Below are 18,705 nucleotides of genomic sequence, written 5' to 3'. Positions count from 1 at the left end.
CAACAGTAGCTGACAATTGTAATAGATCTGTAACTCTTAATTTCTAAATCAGTGGTTTACTTTACAGTGCCTGCAGCTGCAGGCTGAGCTCGCCCCTTTAGTTTTATCCTTGCTTGGTCTCTGCAATTACCCTCAATGCCCTATTTCTCCAAGGCAGAACCCATGTGAAGAAACCACAGTCTTGAATGTTTTCTAAAGATATATGCACTGGCCAAGCCCAGTGGCATACAGACTGCTTTCTTATCTCCTGTTCTTATTCCTCAGGACTCTCCAATTTTTCAACATACTTTTAACAGTGCAAAAAGAGTCACAACAGCAATCATTTGGTAGGGCTGGGTGAGTGACCCAAGTTAGTGACCACCAGGAGTTCTGTAAAGGATTAACTGTACACACACACACCAACATCTACATACACTGCAAAAAGCCAATCTGCACAAAGCAAGAATCATTCCAGCTTCCAAAGACAGGAGCAGGTTTGGCAGGGAAGGAAGCTTATTTACATTATTTTTGGATGCAGATAATGAATTGAATATACACATTTTTGTCCTGTTGGACAAAACACAAGACTGACTTGTTAGTGACAAGATAGATCTTGAAGCTGGCATGACTGCAGGAGAGCCTTTAATAACAGATGAGAGTACCTCACCAAGGGTGGGATAAACAGATTCAGTGTCTTAGCAGATGATACCTTCTTGTCTTACTTCTTCAGCCACAGATTTAATTACACTGATAATGTCATGAGAAGGAGAAATCAATTATTCATTAAGCCTGCCTAAGAAATCATTCTTTTATCCCATGTATTTTGTTTCAAGATCATTTACACTTGGGTAAAAAGGCAGTTTTCTTCCTTCAGTGTCAATATTTTATACAGTAACTCATTTAACAGCCCAAGTGAAAACTGAAGTGCATCTCTCAAAGAGGACCAGAACATGATACTCTGTGCAAGGTATGAAGGTGATGCTGGAAGACTCAACCAATCTTCCTGTGACATATCAGAGGCTGTGTGATTCAGGGATCACAAGCAGGATGGAGGGAACAATCTGTTATGTCCCTTTCAAAAGCAAAGTTTTTCAATGCATTTACATCTCATGGGTTAATTTACATTAACCCATGACTTCTTCAGAGGTTGTTGGAGGTGAAACTGCAGGTCTTGTGCTGCCTGTTTTCTAGCTCTCTCCCTTTTTAATAAACACAAGACCTGGCCTGCCACTACTTTCTTGGCACACTTGCTTTACCAGCAAACAGATTTTTTTTTTCTTTTATCTGGTTTGGTTTTGCACTAGTTGCCTAAAAATAAATGAATAAATGAGAGTGTAATTTTCAGAGTGAGAAGTCTGTCTTCTACTTGTTCTTTCACTATTTAGCTCCACCACTTTCCAATAAAGCCAGAACCGTAAACCTGCACAGTAACTCATGTAAAAATATACTTGTTTTTGTAAGATAAAAGGTAGGAATGGGAGAGGGAGACTGAGAAGAGCTGAAGTCTGAGAAGGACTGAGGCTGAGAAGGAGAATTCAGGGCTGGAGGAAATGGAGGGGAGGAGTGGAAAGAACAGAGAAGTAGGTCCTGGCAAGGAGACAGCCCTATCCCCCCTGCACACAGCTGCAAATTCAGCAACAGTTTATTAACCCAAGTTTACACGAAGTAAAGAAGAAATAAACAGCTGCAGAGAAAGCAGCAGGGGGTTGCTACAGGTGAGATACCTTGTTTGCAGTGTAACTGAGCCCCATGAGGCTGTCTGGGAGCTGGACTGACTCAGCTGTGTGCATCGTGCTCGACCATCACACTATTAATGCAAAGCTGTCCATGGTGTAAAATTTCTTACCAAACATATACAGCCACACATTTGTATATGCACATTGCATTAGTTTTTAGCATTACCCCAGAGCCCCTGAGTTCTTGCCAGAGTCCAAGCTCTACCTGGGCTATAAACTGCACAGAAACAGAGGCAAAAGCATCTCTGCAGACTCACAGCTGTGCCTCAGGCAGGGAGCTGAGCAGAGTGCCCACGTTGTTCTGCTGAAGACTCAGATTAGCAGAGAATCATGCACAAATGGGAGTGTGCATAGTGGGGGTGAGAGAAGCCTACAGATACAGGATTTACCCCCACAGTGACAGTGTGCTCATGCCTGGGAAGTGCAGCATGGAAGGATTCGTTTGCAGGCTGTAAATATATGGCATTTAAGGGTAAGAAAGTGCCTACACATGGTTTTGTAGATCCAAAGCTATAGGGAAAAAAAAGGAAAAGCTTCTCCTGTGCTCAGAATAGTGATTTTTGGCTATTACTTTATAGAGTGATGTCACTGGCACAACAATCTTTTACAGAAGGAAAACAGCATTTGTGGAAGTGCCTGATATTGTGTATCTCACCTTAACCAGGAACCTTCATTCAGTTTACATTAAGTAAGACATTACACTTCTGGAGAAGTACCAGTGATTTCAGCTTCTTCTTATTGGTTCAACTAAACATTTATTTTCTCCTTCAGCTGAGCTTATTAGGAATATTTAATGCATCAAAATGAACTGAAAGCTACCATTATGCATCTGCTATCCAGATTTTCCATCCCTCTATTGACATCAAGGCTTAGTTCAAAAATACAACATTAACTATATTGCTATGTAAATACAACTCCTTCAACTACTATTTCATAAGTAAAATGTATGCAAGGCAAAAGCCAAGTCTGACTTGAACAGATGAAACTGTCCTCTCCCAGGTATAGAGATGTCTTTGTTACTTCGGCTTCTGATGTCAATCCCCCGCACCAGCTTGTACGTTCATCTTCTGTCCTCTAATTGAATTAATATTCACTTCCTCTTACTAATCCCCAGATGCTTGCCTGAAATTATCTAAGACACAGCCCACGTTTACAGGGACAAAAGATTTATATTAGGGCAGCAATTTGATAGCTACAAAGGTTGCTAATTTGCTGTGCAGCCAGGCAAGCTGACTGCAGGAATGCTGTGATATTTTACTGTTCCTCTGAAACTTGGGGTGCAATGTTTTGCCTTTAGCTCCATACTGGACCACAGTAAGAATACTGTTAAGATGTGATCTAAGACTGAAAAGAAAGGAGTACTCCTTCCTGGATTTCCAGCCACCAGAAATACACATCAATTTCAGTGCACTGTAAATTTGCCAACTCTCTTTGGTTTGGTTATATTTATTATGTCACTACCAGGAGAAAAAGAAAAAGGGAAATCTTTTCAGCATTAGACTTACACTCTTCAGCATTTTATAATGCAATAGAGTGTGTGGAATGGTGAGAAAACATAAAAAACCGGTCACAAATATAGCTCCCTTCTGGTCCCCTGGATCACATTTTTTACTTGAAGTTTGGCCTCTTTAGAGTTTATGAGTTTTGCCATCAATTTTCAATAGATCAAGTTTCACTTTTCTCCCAAGGTTATGAATAAATAGAAACATCTACACTGACAGCATGCTGGAAAACCTAGAATACAAAGCCAGTCTCCCCCTCCAACGCAACTACACAAAAGCATCACTGTGAAGGAAATAAAACTTTGTTTTCCTTCCACCCTCCTCATTTTGCTGTTGCCTCATGAATGTAGGGATGGTTCAAACACAAGACCCCATCCACAAACCAGAATATACAACTGCAACAGGTTGACAGATCAAAAAAGATGTACTTGAGTGGCTCCAGTGTGACAGGTAATATGTTGTTTACAGAGGGAAAAAAGGCATACACAATATAAACACTGGTTTTGCTGTGTTCAAATGCTGTATAGGTATTACCTTGTAATTTTTTTTTTCCTTTTCTTTCCACACCTCTTACATATGAGTAAGAAGTAAGGTCTGAAAACTAGTGAATAAAAGCAGTTTTAAGTGTGGCTGGCCCAGGTGATTATTACTGAAACAACCAATCTTTCACTTTGATAATTAAATAAATGTAAGGACAACTGCAACAACCAGCAGTTAGGGTATTTCCCATGCATGAGGCAACCATCCTCCGTTTGCAGGGATTCAGCTCCTGGTTCTCAGGTTCTGGGAGAGCACCCTGACCACCAGCAGGAACAGTTTGGGCCCCTGTAGTTCGCAATTCAGATTGAGTGAACTGAATTACTGCCATCACAAGGGTTTGATGTTACCAAACAAGATAGACAAGGCAAGGCAGAATTTTCTCCTTGTTTTACTAGATCAACAGACAAGCACAGGAGGTCTTAAAACAACCATGGCTCTTAATCTATTATAGCCTCAGATCACCATGACAAGAGGCTTAATAAAGAGCCTATCAACCTGAAATCCTGCTAATTTCTTCTGTTTAGTTTCAGAATGCGTGACAGCATGAACAGAAGAGACTGAAGACACTGTATCACCTGTGTACATGACCTGAGCACCCCACTGCCCAGTCTGGGAGGCACAGTTGAATCATCTCAAGTTCATCATTACCCACACACACGCTTGTCAGATTAACCTCAAGTTAACCCAAGTGTTTCCCAGCTACTACAACTGGAATAACTCAGCCTGAATTCACACCTGCTTTCAGCCATCCCCAAAGTGCCTATTTTCCAGTTGACCTCTTTGCTCAGCCCTGTCCATAGCCAGGAGGAGCAGCCCCATTGGAGGTAAAGCCTGTCTTTCCAGCATTCTAAGCAAGCAGTATGGATTAGACTGCAGCACCCAGCTTGACCCACCTTACACTTCCCCACAGACTTTAGTAAAAAGAAAACTTACTTAGAAAGCATCCTTAAATAATCTGTGCTTGATTTAATGATTTACACTCTTGTACAAAAATTCTACAGCCCATTTCCTCATAGTACCATGATTTCCTTAGTACAGGAGTCCCAAAAGGCACATTGGCTCCTGCAGACACTTCTTTTAAAGGGAAGTATTTTAATCTCACTATGTCTGTGCATTCATGGAGAAACATTCCTGAATCTCTCTGCATAAAAGAGATAAGAAGATTATTGCACTTTTACCAAAGAAAGCTTTAGTAAGGTGCAGTTCATTACATTATTGAGGTTAATTTATATTGTACAAAGCTAAAAAATGACTGAATAATACATACTGACATTACATACAGCATCAATGGATATTATAGGCCATTTTGTAGGACTTGAGGTGCTGCATAATATACAGTTAGGGCTGTAAAAATGGGACTTGAAGTATCTAATCTCTTGAAACTAATTGCAAATTTAACAACTTCTGCCCTTCCTTAAAATTAAAGTCAGACAGTAAATAAGAATTACAAGTACCAGTAGATAGATTGTATGTCTGTATTCTCTAATTTTCACAGTTACAGCTATTGGGATACTTTACAATCCCTCAGGGAGGGAGAAGTTACAGCTGGGCTCTCAGCATTTAAAGAGATCATCTGGCTCTGTCACAAGTGGGCTACAACTCTGCTGCAGTTAAGAAACCTCTTTGATTAAAAAAAAAAGAATATAGGAAAAAGAAGGCAGATGCTTGAACTGACGCAGCTGCTTTCCTTCACACAATGAAAAGAGCTTCCCCAAAACTACTTACAGCATCTGAGGTTTGAAAATCCTGAGATACAGCAACTTAGCCAGTGATGCTGGAGTGCATGGATGACTGCTGATGCTGGGAGCACAGACAGAAAGGACACATTCTGCTCTGCAGGGGCTCGGGGTGGAAATCTGTGCTCATTACACCTATTTGCAAACACCAGTATTCTTCTACTGCCCTTTGCTTCCTAATCCTCCAAACTGCCATATGCTGCATTTTGAAGTATGATTATCCAGCTTTTCTGGTATATAACTTGAAAATGGGGAGGAAAAATGAGGAACTTCATGCAGAGAAAGAGGCAGGGGAGGTGCTCCATTTAAACATTACTGACTTTGGAGCAAGTATTTGACTGAACCAACATGGTTCAGGTCTCCAGAGGTCTGACAATTAAAACACAAAAAGCCACTGAACAGCACCAGGTCAGAGTGCTGGAATCCAGATTTTCTCTCCACCCAGCTGCCCAAGTGTTTGTCTAACAGGGAGCCCATACTTTGCATACAGATATCCAGTTTTGAAAACTGGATATCTTTATCCTCTTTCATCCTCTTTCACCTCCAACACATACAAACCTTTTGTTGTTGATCATGTCTCTTGTATTATTAAATCTTTCCTCTCATACTTTTATGCCTCAGAAATCTTTTATATTAAAACTCATATGCTCTCAAAATGATAAAATATAAGTCAAGGACTAGAGAAATTAAAAAGATGTGTGTCTGCTGCTTCTTTTTCTGTCTGGGAAATCTGAGCTACTCTGAGACTGTATTTTTTTTCATTTCATGCAGGTAACAAGTCTTTTATTAAACACAGGTGCCCAAAAATTCATCCCAATGCACTACAGTAACTTGAATGAACATGTCCTGGGGATAATTCTGGCCTTTGAGTGCTGGTAGTTACTGTGCATACTTGTCTGATTAATTCCTCTAGACTTACAAAGGTATCCATCATATCACAACTAATGATCTATGAAGCACACCAGTACCTGAAACCCTCCCCTCCCCAAGCCATTTCCTCAGCATCTAAAACCAGCTCTTATCATTCGTAATCAGTAATTAATAACAAAGCATTCTCACTAGTGCAATTTTTCTGCTAAGGTTAATGTAATAATTCATCCCAGGCCAGCTGCTGTTTTATGACTTCCAAGCACGACAGTAAGTAATGTTTTGCATAAGAAGTCATCCATGGAGTAAATCAATTAGCTCCTCTTTCATCAGCAGGCATTTTGCTGTAGCAAGTGAGGCTAATTACATATAAAGTTGCTGTTTAGCAACACAAGTAGGTACACAAAGTTTGGCATTGCACCTTGACTGTTCTCCTTACATCTCCATTCTGCTTTTTTTTCATTAAGGAGTTTTCAATCTTTAATCAATCAAATACTGTTATTATGAGCCATACTTACCATGCTGTTATTATCTGCACAGATTTGCCTACAAAGACCAGCATCAATCACACAATATGTTTTCAGTACTTGTAAAACTTTTGGGCCACTTCTTGCCCTCGAGAAGGACACATACATATTCATAACTATTCATCTCAGTTGCAAAGTATCAATAAATTCTAATATGCTGTTCTTTAGATAAACTGCACTGTCTCGTACTCTAAATTTCATTTCATAGAACAGCTATATGGCTGTCCCAAAGAGGAAATTTGGAACCCAGAATGTATATATGTGAAAACCAGAGAAAATTTCATTTATAGCACTGGTGTACAGTGTCGGTGTAATCTTCTTGTCTTACTGGAATTGGCAAGTAACCTTGGAAATCTACTTTTCCCCTCCCTTTTTGACTGATGCAGTCATCGCTTTTTTTTGCATGATGTGGCTGATAGTACGGCTCAGGAAGCTCATGAGTATCGTGAGTTCTTGTAGTCTGGTCACCTGCTGCTGAAGACAAACACAGATGAACTGGAGCTTAAATCCTACTCAATGACCTTTGGTTCTTGTGTTTCTCAGAATGAGAAGCCGAAGCACACTGAAACAAACTGCACAAAGCTCAGCACCTCAGGTTCACCAAGGACAGAAATATCAGGTCTTAAGCATCGAAATCTTTGATCCAATGTGCTGTGGATGATGTGTACACAGAGCTCAGACCACAAAGCCCACCACAAACCTCTGTCCAGGAACCAGTAAAGCTGCCCACAGAGTCACTCCAGCGAGTGGAAATCAAAGGAAGATAGGAAACTACTGACCCAGGTGAAAGTTGAGTGATGCAGGCTGAACTAGGTTGATGTTTGCTGATGCCATCCAGGCAATCTAAGCCACAGATAATCACAGGGCAGCTCCCCAAAAGCAGCATTTGTGGCCTGAGGTGACTGAGGATGTATAAACACTGCCTGCAAGGCAACAGTTCACTTCCTTCCTTTTACTTGGTGGGAAGGAGGAGAGAAAAAGAAAAAGCAGAAGTAATAAAAGAAGTGGGTCATTTTGGAATGACTACTTCAAACCAGTCCAATACAATGCCATAACACATAGGAAACACAAGGTCAACAGCTCTGACTCACTAGTTTTAGCAAATCACTAGACATTCTGGCTACACCAAAAGCAGACACCTAGAAATACCTCTTCTCAACAAAGAGAAATGTGTTTGAAAAGGCAAGTAAAAAATGGTAAATAGCATGACCTTTAGGAAAATAGTCACGTGAATACATGAATTAATGTTAGGCAATGTCAAATTAGAAACTGAAGTAAACTCATCCCTGGATTTGGATGCTGATGGATACAGGACTGTATCTCTTCTGTGTTCCTCTCAGAAGCCTAAACTTTTAGACCAAACAATTATGCTGGTTGTATTTAATGAGAATTAAATGTTAATCTTGACATCTGTAAGACAAAATCTAACCTCAAAGATAAAATTATTTCCCATTCCTTTAGCATTTGATCTATTTTGGTTTGCAACTTCTTGTAATTCAGTAGCACATTCATTGCAGCAAATAGATCTATGTTAACCACTAAAGTGTGCATGATGTTACCCAGTTCTGAACTTCTGGTGACTCCAGCTCATGGGCTGATCCACAATTATCAGTTATTTTTGGAGCAGTGAGGCTGTACACAGCCATGCAAATTACAAGACACAGTTGTGTATGCTGTCTTCTAAGAATATGTCTTGCAAGTATTTTTTTACCCACATTCTTAAATGCTTGGGGTTTCATATACAAAAAAATCCACCAAATCCACCCAACATAAAATGTAAGCTTATGTCACATTCTTGCAGGACTCTTCATCTGTATTCAGTTACACCTAGATTCTCTCCTTTGCTACTTGTTGTGTGTTTGAATCCTCTTTCTCCTTCTGTTTATAATTACGTGGCTTTTTTATAAACTCATTCAATAAATGCTCCATTTTGGCCCTCAAAATTTGCCACTGGCACCTCTGAAGCTTATTAGTAAACCTCCACCTGAAAATTAAAGGAAAAAGAAAGATAATGTCTCACATGCTGCACATTGCCTGCCATGTATATGGAGACCCCAGACTGGAAAACCACTTACTCAGTGTAAATCCAGTTTGGTTATATTGACTTGTCTTTCCCTCATGGTACATTAGTGCTCATGATAAATCTTGCAGTGAAAGCCTTAGAGAAGAAAGCTTTTGTCCACAGCAAATGCACTTCCCACATTCCGCTCCTTTACAACAGGCAAAAGAGCAAACCTGTTGTTCCTACTTTTACAATAATCACAAGGCCAGACACCCAACTCAGACATAAATACCTCATGGGCTTTGTCATGGACACTTTCTCGAGCCCTAATTCAAGTGCTATCTCCACCTGTTTGTCCTCTCTTACTCCATCAAACATATGAACAATTATGATGAGTCCTCTGAAAATCTGACTGCAATTCTAACATTCAGCTCCTAAAAGCCACCAGACCACCCTTTCATTCACCTTCAGATCACTGCTACATGTGAACTTCCTTAAGCCAAATCTTCCTGGTTTTTTCTATTTGGTTTGCTGTTGTTTTGGTTTGAGGGTTTTTTTGGTTGGTTGGTTGGTTTGGTTTTTTTTGCTTTTCCTTATCCTCTCTTCCTTCTTCCTTTCTCTTTCCTTTACAGAACCATTCAGCAGGTCAAAAAGAGATTCAAGAGACAAATGATGGCATCTGCAAACAACTCAAACAACTCCATAGAAGGAAACAAAACAGGCCAGGATCAGAGAGGCTGTTATATGTCAACACAATAAATATTCACAGTCAAATTCTCAGCTGGTGTAAATCAACCTGTCTCCATCTGGTATTATAAGCCAGTGCAACTTGATGTTAAACACACAGTAGAAAAATTTTATTCATGTTAAACTACAGCATTTTAAATCTCAGGGAGTATTGACCCTATCTGACACCTATTTCAATCGATGGCCAAACTCTCATCTCCCTGGACAGGGAACAGCCCAGAGCACACTGTGTGCTGGGCGGTACGAGCCCTTAATATCATCTCACATTTAAAGCTTCCTACCCTTAAAAAATCACAGCTACACCTAGCTTGTAGTAATACAAAACCATATCTGCAGGGCATCTTCAAATGCCCTGCCCAAAATTCAAACACCTATGTCTGGTATTTGAATTTCACATATTACTTTGCACTATAAAGAGAACTACAAATATCTGCTCGATCAGCTCCGCTGTTGTTCTGAGAGAGCAAAACTGAGTGCCAGGGAGTTTCTGTGATGGCACACACAGCCATTAGGACCCAGCAGAGAAACACAGATTCACAACACCAGGAGTCCAACAGGTTCTGATAGTCAAAGGTTAAATATCTAACTGGTGTTTTCACTGTCTAGATCACCAAGAGAGATATTTTGGCCAAAAACGTCTTCATAGAATCAAAGAATGATTTGGGTTGGAAGGGACCTTAGAGATCATCTAGTTCCAAATGCCATGAGCAAGGACACCCTCCACTAGACCAGGTTGCTCAAAGTCCTGCCATCTTGCATATTTATTATATATTGAGTTGACTTTACAAATGGCTGATTGTGACTGTTTCAGCAAGGAAAGATTAGAGATTTGATTTCCATCCCCCCATCCTTACAAGTCCTGGTGAATTCTTGAGGAACAAGCACCCTACTGGCAGAATACAGACCAGTCTCTAATCTGCCACCCTAAAAAAGGTGAGACAGATATCTCTTTGGGCAAAATGGAAAAAGAAAGATGAACCACGTATTTGGTGAAATATTCTAGGGGTCATCTCCAGTCTGTTGTCTTGTCTGGCAGCCTCTACTCACTGCATTTTCTTGTCACTGTTTTCCTAGCTTGCATGCACTCATTCATCTGCCACTGCCAGTCTCTTTAGTACTGAGTGCTGAGCGCAGCATGCAAAGCCCCTTCCAAAAAAACCAAACACCAATTAAGAACAGAGAAAGAAACAAAAATTAAAAGCTTGATAAAAACAGATGTCAGCAGACGATGGAAACACTTCTGCATAAAAAAAATCATCTCCTTAGTTCAACATCAGCTACAAGAACTGCTGTGCTCCCTTGAACATCGACTTTCTGGTTGGCTCGCAGGCAAGCCTGGAAAGGGATGTTAATGGTTTGCTTGGTCAGTGCACATAGAAAGGAAGGAGAACCAGTGAAGGAGCTGCCAGCTGTGTTCCCTGCTTCAGGAAGCTCAAGAAATCTTTTCAGTTGTCCAAGCTTGCAAGGGCTCTGGGATTACGGCCCTTCAGTGGATGGGGATGTTTCTTTCTTATGGTTTGGCCTTTAATGATGTTAAAGGGCAAGGAGGTTTTGACTGACACACAGCAGACCCCAGAGAGACTAATTACTCAGACAGTCTCTTTTCCCCTTCCCACTCTTCTTGAGCATCTGCAAAGACTCTTTAAATTTGACCAGCAAATGCTAATAATTTTCCTTTGTAGCACTGGATTGTTCCTCTTCAGGGCTTTTACATGCACTTTCCATTTACGCAATGCTAACTCCCATAATGGTCAATAAAGGCCAGTATATTAGTATGACAAACTTATGTTCTCAGTCATGCACAGAATTTGAATTGAATTAGAAAGTCAGCCTGTGTTCATAAAAACAACACTAATGAGCAAATGGAGCTTTACTGTGCTACATAACAGATATCACATATCTTTGGATTGCTGTCAATTCTTTATGTAAATACTCTAAATCCCTTAGACTTCATTTTTCACACTATATAGTGAGTCTCTTCATAATCAAATAGTATTTAAAACATTTACTGCCCTGTTAAATCTAACAAGTTAGATTTACTAGGATAGTCACTTGCCTTAATAGCCAATTTAGTAAAACTCAATGTATTCATTGATGAATAAATATATAATGGGCGGTTGTTAAACTTTAATAAATATGTTTAATAGTCAGCTGGCATTTTCTCTCAATGGCAGCACTTCCTCTTGGCTGCCAACAGGAAATGCTGCTCCTGAATATGCCAATTCAGCCCACATGTAGGGAATAAATTGATCTAGAGGAGCAAATAGGAGCATGAATTTCAGGTAGCTTTCCTATGCTGCTTGTCACAAGATGAGCAATAACTGAGGTTATTCTAAGCTCCCATCAAGACAGTCAGGTGTTGAATAGCACAGTGTAAGGAAGAGCATGAGCTACAGTGTTTGTCTAGACTCCATACAAACAATGAACTAGAACAGGAAAGGTAGTTGGCTACCTGAAAGTCATTTAAATGATATTCACATATTATTATGCAATCTATAGTCTCACCACACTCCTTGTTTCATGTAGATCATGACACATTCACTCCACTCTGCCACTCTGTGTTAATATGACACCTCAGCTTCTAGCTAGATCTTTTAAGGCTTTTGGGTACCTGAGAAAAAATTTTGGAGGAATCCACATCATTAGACAACTAAAAACTTTTTAAAATCAGACCCTTAGCTCAAATTGTATAACTTTATGGTTCATCTCTGCAGTTCCCAGGATCAGCTCTCCATACTGAAAGCAGCTATTGCATATAAATGAGAAAGCAGACCAAAATATCTTCAGAAGAGAATGTATTCGTATGCTGGGCTGAGAAGCTTGATCATAGCCATGAGACACTCACCTGGGTTGGATTATATAGTTCCTGGAGTGGGCTTCTGGATCCTTTCCGACAGCAAATGTCCATCCCAAATGGATTTCTTCGCATTACTGCAAGGGGAAATTGAAATTAATACAGGTTAGCAACACTGGTTAGCAGCAATCAATTGCAATACCTACAGCAAGAAAAGATTTTCTGACAGATCATGGGATTCCAGACAGTGTTGTCCCTTAACTCCTAATTTTACTTTCCCTAGAAATTGTCCAAGAGCTAAATCCTTTATCTATTGTGTAAGTTAGTAAATATAAAAGCTCTCTTATAAAAGCTGTTATGCAACAACTCCCAGCTTAGGTCCACAAAAATTCAAGCATAGGGACCAAAACAACACAGCTTTCAGCAGTGCTAGGTACCTGCTTCTCTGACCATCAAGGAGGAGTCAGATGGATTCCTATAATCAGCATCTCTGAGAGGCACCGTTTGAGCCTCTCTCAGCCTCAATACAGGAATCTAATAATAAGACATTGATTTTAAAGCTTCTGGCCTAATTCTTCAGTTTCTCCTAGAACAGATACTCATCAGTACAAAACAAACATACAGTCAATCATTGCTGCACTCCTTGCCCCAAACTATTTTACTCAATAAATTTCAACTGGAAATTTGACTGATCTGCGAGCCAAGATACACTCTGTTATCCCCACTGGAGACCAGCAGGTTTTCAAACCAAAGGCTTTGACAAAGGTCTGATCAAGGAGCATTTCGGATGGCAAAACATTTTTCAGGACAGATGTTGATCTGAGCCCCAGCAGGCACAGAAATCATCAGCTTCAAGTTAGACCTCTGTGGCCACAAAACTCTGCATAGGAAGCCATTTGGCTCCAACCACCTCCTACATGCCAGAGGAAAACAAGAGCATGCCTGTGCTTCTAACCTCTTTATGGCCCACACGATGCTCTGCTAACACTTCAGCACCCAGCTTGCCCTGAGAACTACAGAAGGAGCATCAAACTGTCAGACATCAGGCATTGCACCGAGGGGAGGTTTGTCTCATCAAGGTTTAATTACAACATAACAAAAAAAAAAAAAAGGAAAAAAGAGGTGTTCCTGCTGGGAGCATCGTGTCAAGCAGAGTCACGCATGCTTTTACCACCTCTTGCCATGGTTTGTAAACAGAAACTATTGAAGTGTCTCAGAGCAAGGAGCTGCACCACTTGCAGTCATGATGTAGTGGGCTTTAAGTCAGGTCAGAGAATACAACCCAGCCATGTTTTAATACTGAGGGCTAATATGTAATCATAATTGATATATCAGGTAGTATAAACCACAGAAAACTGCATACAGTCCAATCTGGAAACATAATTGATTCCTTCACTCACTTCATATCTATTTTTCAAAAAAGTAATATATCAATGTTACTAGAGGTTATAATTTTAATTGACACATTTAAACACCTGATTAAATTCTGAGCATTGCAGACAAGTATTGCAATTCCTCCATTTCTGTGATAACGTGCCCTTTTAAAAGATAACTTAGAATGTGTTTTAAAAAGTTAAAACTTTAAAAATATTTCACAAGACTAATGTCAGCTTTCAAAGCCTGGAAGTGGTTCTAGGAAGAAAACATTGAAGTGAGGATGTGAGACATCCAGCAGCCATTCTAACTACAGAGCTCCTGTCCATCTCATCCCTGTCTGTCATCCCCCTCCATACTCTTCTACCAGGAATTGTGTCCAGAGGTGCTTTCAAAATCATTTTGTAGCCCCTCCTCGTTAAAGCAATCCTTCCAAAATGAAGTCTTCCACTCAACAGCAGACCACACAGTTTCCATTTAAAACACCACTGTAGGGGGAAAGAGAAAGGGGAACATTTCAGTGTATCCAGACTGTGATTAACTAAGATCCTGCAACACTGATGCTTTGTTTCAAAATGAAGAAGAATAATAATTCTAGTGTGGCATTCTTTAATTTATTATTTCACTTTTCCTTTCCATTAAATATAGTAAACAGTAATGTGCGTAAATGTATCCCTTCCTGGTTCACTTAGCCAGCAGGTATGAACACAGAAACACTTTATATGCAGCAGTAACAGCAATAAAGATTAAATTATTTACACAACATGCAAGATTTGTTTCCAGATGTAAACAGACAACAATAAGAAAAGCAACTATTCCCCCAGTAAAAGCTAAATGCTAGTGTAGAGCCTTAGTCATGGAGGCGATCCAATCTATTTTATCAAACCCAATATTACATAATTGGTTTGTTTTTTTTCATTAAGCCTTTAGAAGCAGACTGCAGGGTTAGCATAGCAACACAGCACTTGTTTCCCTGTTTACTGCTGTCAGGAACATCATGCCTTGATGCAGCTGTACACAGCACCTCTGTGCACACCTGGAAAATATTTGTGCCTGGAATTTAACAACAGCATTAAAATAAAGGTGCATAATCCCCTTTCTCCAGCAAAAATCCCACTTGCACTTGCAATCCTACTTGCACTGTAGAACTGTCCTTAGGTGAATAACTGTATGGAATGTTTTCATATAGTTCAGCCTTGCTGGCATGTCTGAGGACAAACCCACCTGTCAGAGCTCCTGCAACCTGTTTTCTACCATCTTAGCTTCTCTGAGGCAGTGCTTTGTCATGCAAATGACACAACATTTTGGGCCTGAATTTCATCCATAGCAATCTGCAGTAAGAAAACTAACATGGATGGTAACTGCAGCTATACTAATTTTAACAACACTTTTGCTAAGAATCCATCACACTATTGTGGTAGTGAAAATTAAAAAAATCAAGCCCTTTATCCTCATCAAATCTTCTTATTAGCATAGTAAATATCTAAATCTACATTTTATGGCTTGGGCTGATCTGCATACATAATTACAGTTAATTATAATCTAATGATAAGTATTGCATATGCACGGCTCCAAGAACTGATCAAAAGATCACGTTCATGCACACTAATAGTGTGAAGCAGCTGACAAAGAATCTTAGAATTCTTGGGGTTGGAAAAGACTTTAAGATTAGCAGCATTAGATGCCTTTAATGATTCAAGACTAGTACTACTACTGTAAGTGCAGCAAAAACGTGAATCCCCTGAACTTAGCCAGTGAGTAACTGGATGAACTGCTAGTTTGTTACTGAAATAAAAGAGCTGTAAGAAAATGACTGTTCTTCCATCCCTAGGAATGATTTCTCCAAAATGCAATCGTGGGCCATCTTGCTAAAATCTGTGGAATCACTACTTATTAATCTAATAGGAAGTTTGGAGAGGATGTTATCTAGGCACCAAATTTCAATTTCTCAAAAGAGAAAGATAAATGTCCTTGCTTATAAACACAATAATCAGCTGTGTATATATGCACAGAGAGAATGAAACTACATGTGTAGGCTTTAAATCATCTCAGAACAGAAGCACCATGCACAACTTCCAGAAAATTCCATTTAGACCCACTAGTACCAAGAGCAGGAATTTGACCTGTGAATTACAGTGCACTGAACACAAGAACACAACATTCCTCAGTCAAACCTTTTTCTAGTGTCTGTGCAGAAAAGAAGTCCAAAGGTTTTGCCACCAAACAGGGGATCCTTTGAACTTCTTGCCATGGAATGTGTTTACAAATATCTCCTCCCCAGGTCCTTCAGGTGCTAAGCCCATGATGGCAAGGGTAGGGTTACAAGTGACAGAGTAAATGCACGTGACAAAGCACCTGCAAGATCTTGGCACCTACAATAGGACATGTCACCTCCAGGTTGCATCTAGCTTAGAATAATGGGCACAGGTGGGAAAGGGGGACATGCAGGAAGGAAGGTGTGATACATTTTTTAGCGTGACATTTCAGAAACCAACAATCATTAACATGTGAACCAGGCTTAAGTTGTCACCTCTACTCGGCAGAAAGCATTTATAATGCATCTGGTAACCTACAAAGACCCTGTCCCAGAACGGGAGACCTCTGGAGAAAATACCAAAAATAAGAAGCCACATCAATGCAATTTCTGCCTCTCCCTATGAGGAGTTGCAGAGAAACTGAGAGAGGGGACATGGTAGCACTTCTGTTGGGAGACTACTGGCCTAAAAAGGTATGTCAAACACTGGGACTACCCAGGTGACAGTGAAAAGGAAGTGGGGGGGTGAGGAATGGGAATCAAGATTTTTGGAGATTTAAAATCATAAAGGTCACCTTCTCACAAACCTGTGTGGGCTCAAGTCACAGAGGAGACTCTGCTGGAAGAAACACACAAAATAATTGCCACTTCTTCCACTGGACTTACAGAGACAAACAAGTGACATTTCAAATGCTGGGTGCATGCATTCAGCAGCCAGCTCTATCACTACCATTCTACAATCTTGTAAATGTCAGAGGCTCCAATTTCCAACACTTCCATATAATAAAAGTTCCTCAATTGCTATCTAGCAACTGCTTCCCTACTTGGTCACATTTAATTTACATTGCTTGGACTATTCTAATTACTGGCACGATAACAAAAGCCGAATAAAAAAACTTTACCTCTGTTCGTTGCCTCTTAAATTAACAGTCTCAGATTACAAATATTTGAGAAAAGTTCTGAGGACATATTAATATTTAACTTTTCATTGCACTGGTCTAAAGTGCAAAGACAAAATTCCCTAATACAGCATCGCTTAAAGCTTATATACATCATTCACTCCACCTATTGGAATACAAGTTATCTCACTGAGGAGGAAAAAGTATGCTTTGGCAGCAGTATGGTAAGACTCTGGTTGAAGATGGGATCCTGTTCTTGTTTTAAAGAAAAAAAAGTCAAATATATTCCTCATTTTGGTCTCTTTGCTCTTCATTTTGGTCTGATTTCTGTATGAGAGGCTGAAAATAGACAGTATTCTGCTTGCTTCTTTCAGCTGAAGTACATTGCTCTCCAGCTAATCCACTGCTCTCCTGCTGTCCAATTGCCCCTAATTTCAGGACAGAGTTAATGCTTTCCATGGAGCATCCTGATAGGAAAGAGCAGGTACATAACCTGGTAGCATTCTCCTTGAGATGTAAACAACCGGCTTAAGGCTGACCATTCACCTAAATCCCCTGCCCAAGCTAGACAGAAAAACCAGTGCCACTGGGCTGAGGCAACATAGCAGCATCAAAACAGCTACTTAAATCTTTGGTATCTCTAGCCATATTTACATAAGCTACTGCCTTCAAACTTCCTGAATTTTTAAAGAGAAGTAGGGATAATTAATTATACCCATACTGAAGGTTCAGAGATTCTCTTCAGCTTAAGATTTTGAAATGGTTTTTCTTGCACACACTTCTGCTATGACTCCAGAGCAGGACAGAAAATTGCTTCTATTTGGTACACAGGATGAAGCATTGAAATACACATTCAAATACTACACTAAACACAGAGACATCCATAGCTCAATCGTAAGCATACATCCATAAATGATATTATAAAACTACTGCTCTGGCAAGAATTATGCTTAGAGCAAACAGGTTACATCTGAATACAAACCAAGCAAGGCTCAATCCAACAATATTTTGCACATGCAACATTCTTTAAGCATCATAACACTCAGGGCAAAGTTGAAGTAAGTGATCTGAGGAAGCAGCTCTTTCCCAGAGTTCGTCAGAGGTTTTGGACTGAATTTCTTTTGCAATTTCGAGCACCCTGTCTACATATCTTTCAGACAGTTAGTTCAAATCATGCTGAACAAGCTTGTCTTAAGTAACCAGGAAAATGAGACTTCCACAATAATTTACAACAATCTGCTCTGCAAGACTTCAGCCAGGTCCAAACCACAGGTAAAGCTGGAAACTCAGTGACAAAAAATTTCAAATGTCATTAAAATTCCTATGCTCCCTTCTACAAAGTAATCAGGACAAGGGTACCAAATAGTGTGAAAGGGTTAATTTTTAGTCAGCAACCAGGAGCATGAAGAGTGAATGCAAATGCTGTCACCCAGCACTGGCTCCAGAGCCTGAGTAAGGGGACTTTGAGATAGCTCTCCAGGCAATGATTTATGAACACTAATCCTTCAGCAGGGGTTCACAAAGATCGAGGGATTGATAGCAACATCTTGTGACATGTGGGGCCTTGTGCTTTGCTGCATTCAGCTAAGGATTTTAGACTAAATTATCGGTCTTTCATCTGGAGACCACAGGTACAAGGATTTATGACTAAACTGTTGTCTGGCCTCTTTCGATTTCTTAAGGCAAAAGTGCAGCTTTCTTCACTGGAGCTTGAGAGATGTATTTTTAGAAAGTAAAAATCAGATTAG

The 18,705-nt window shown here is 40.0% G+C and overlaps 1 protein-coding gene across 1 annotated transcript in view; it reads right to left on the bottom strand.

Annotated features, from left to right (window-relative positions):
• The window catches only part of CHST11 (carbohydrate sulfotransferase 11), a 91,856-nt gene extending 79,291 nt beyond the window's left edge, over positions 1 to 12,565 (bottom strand). The window contains exon 1 of the mRNA XM_008927959.2: positions 12,482 to 12,565. Within this exon, the coding sequence (XP_008926207.2) occupies positions 12,482 to 12,565 (84 nt within the window). The remainder of the gene's footprint in view (positions 1 to 12,481) is intronic.
• Between the last annotated feature and the right edge of the window lie 6,140 nt (positions 12,566 to 18,705).

The sequence above is a fragment of the Manacus vitellinus genome, unplaced genomic scaffold (assembly GCF_001715985.3).
Source record: "Manacus vitellinus isolate BGI_N305 unplaced genomic scaffold, ASM171598v3 scaffold_5_pilon, whole genome shotgun sequence".
Taxonomy (NCBI): domain Eukaryota; kingdom Metazoa; phylum Chordata; class Aves; order Passeriformes; family Pipridae; genus Manacus; species Manacus vitellinus.
Note: the sequence above shows the minus strand (reverse complement) of the source record. Positions and strands in the feature narration are given on the sequence as shown.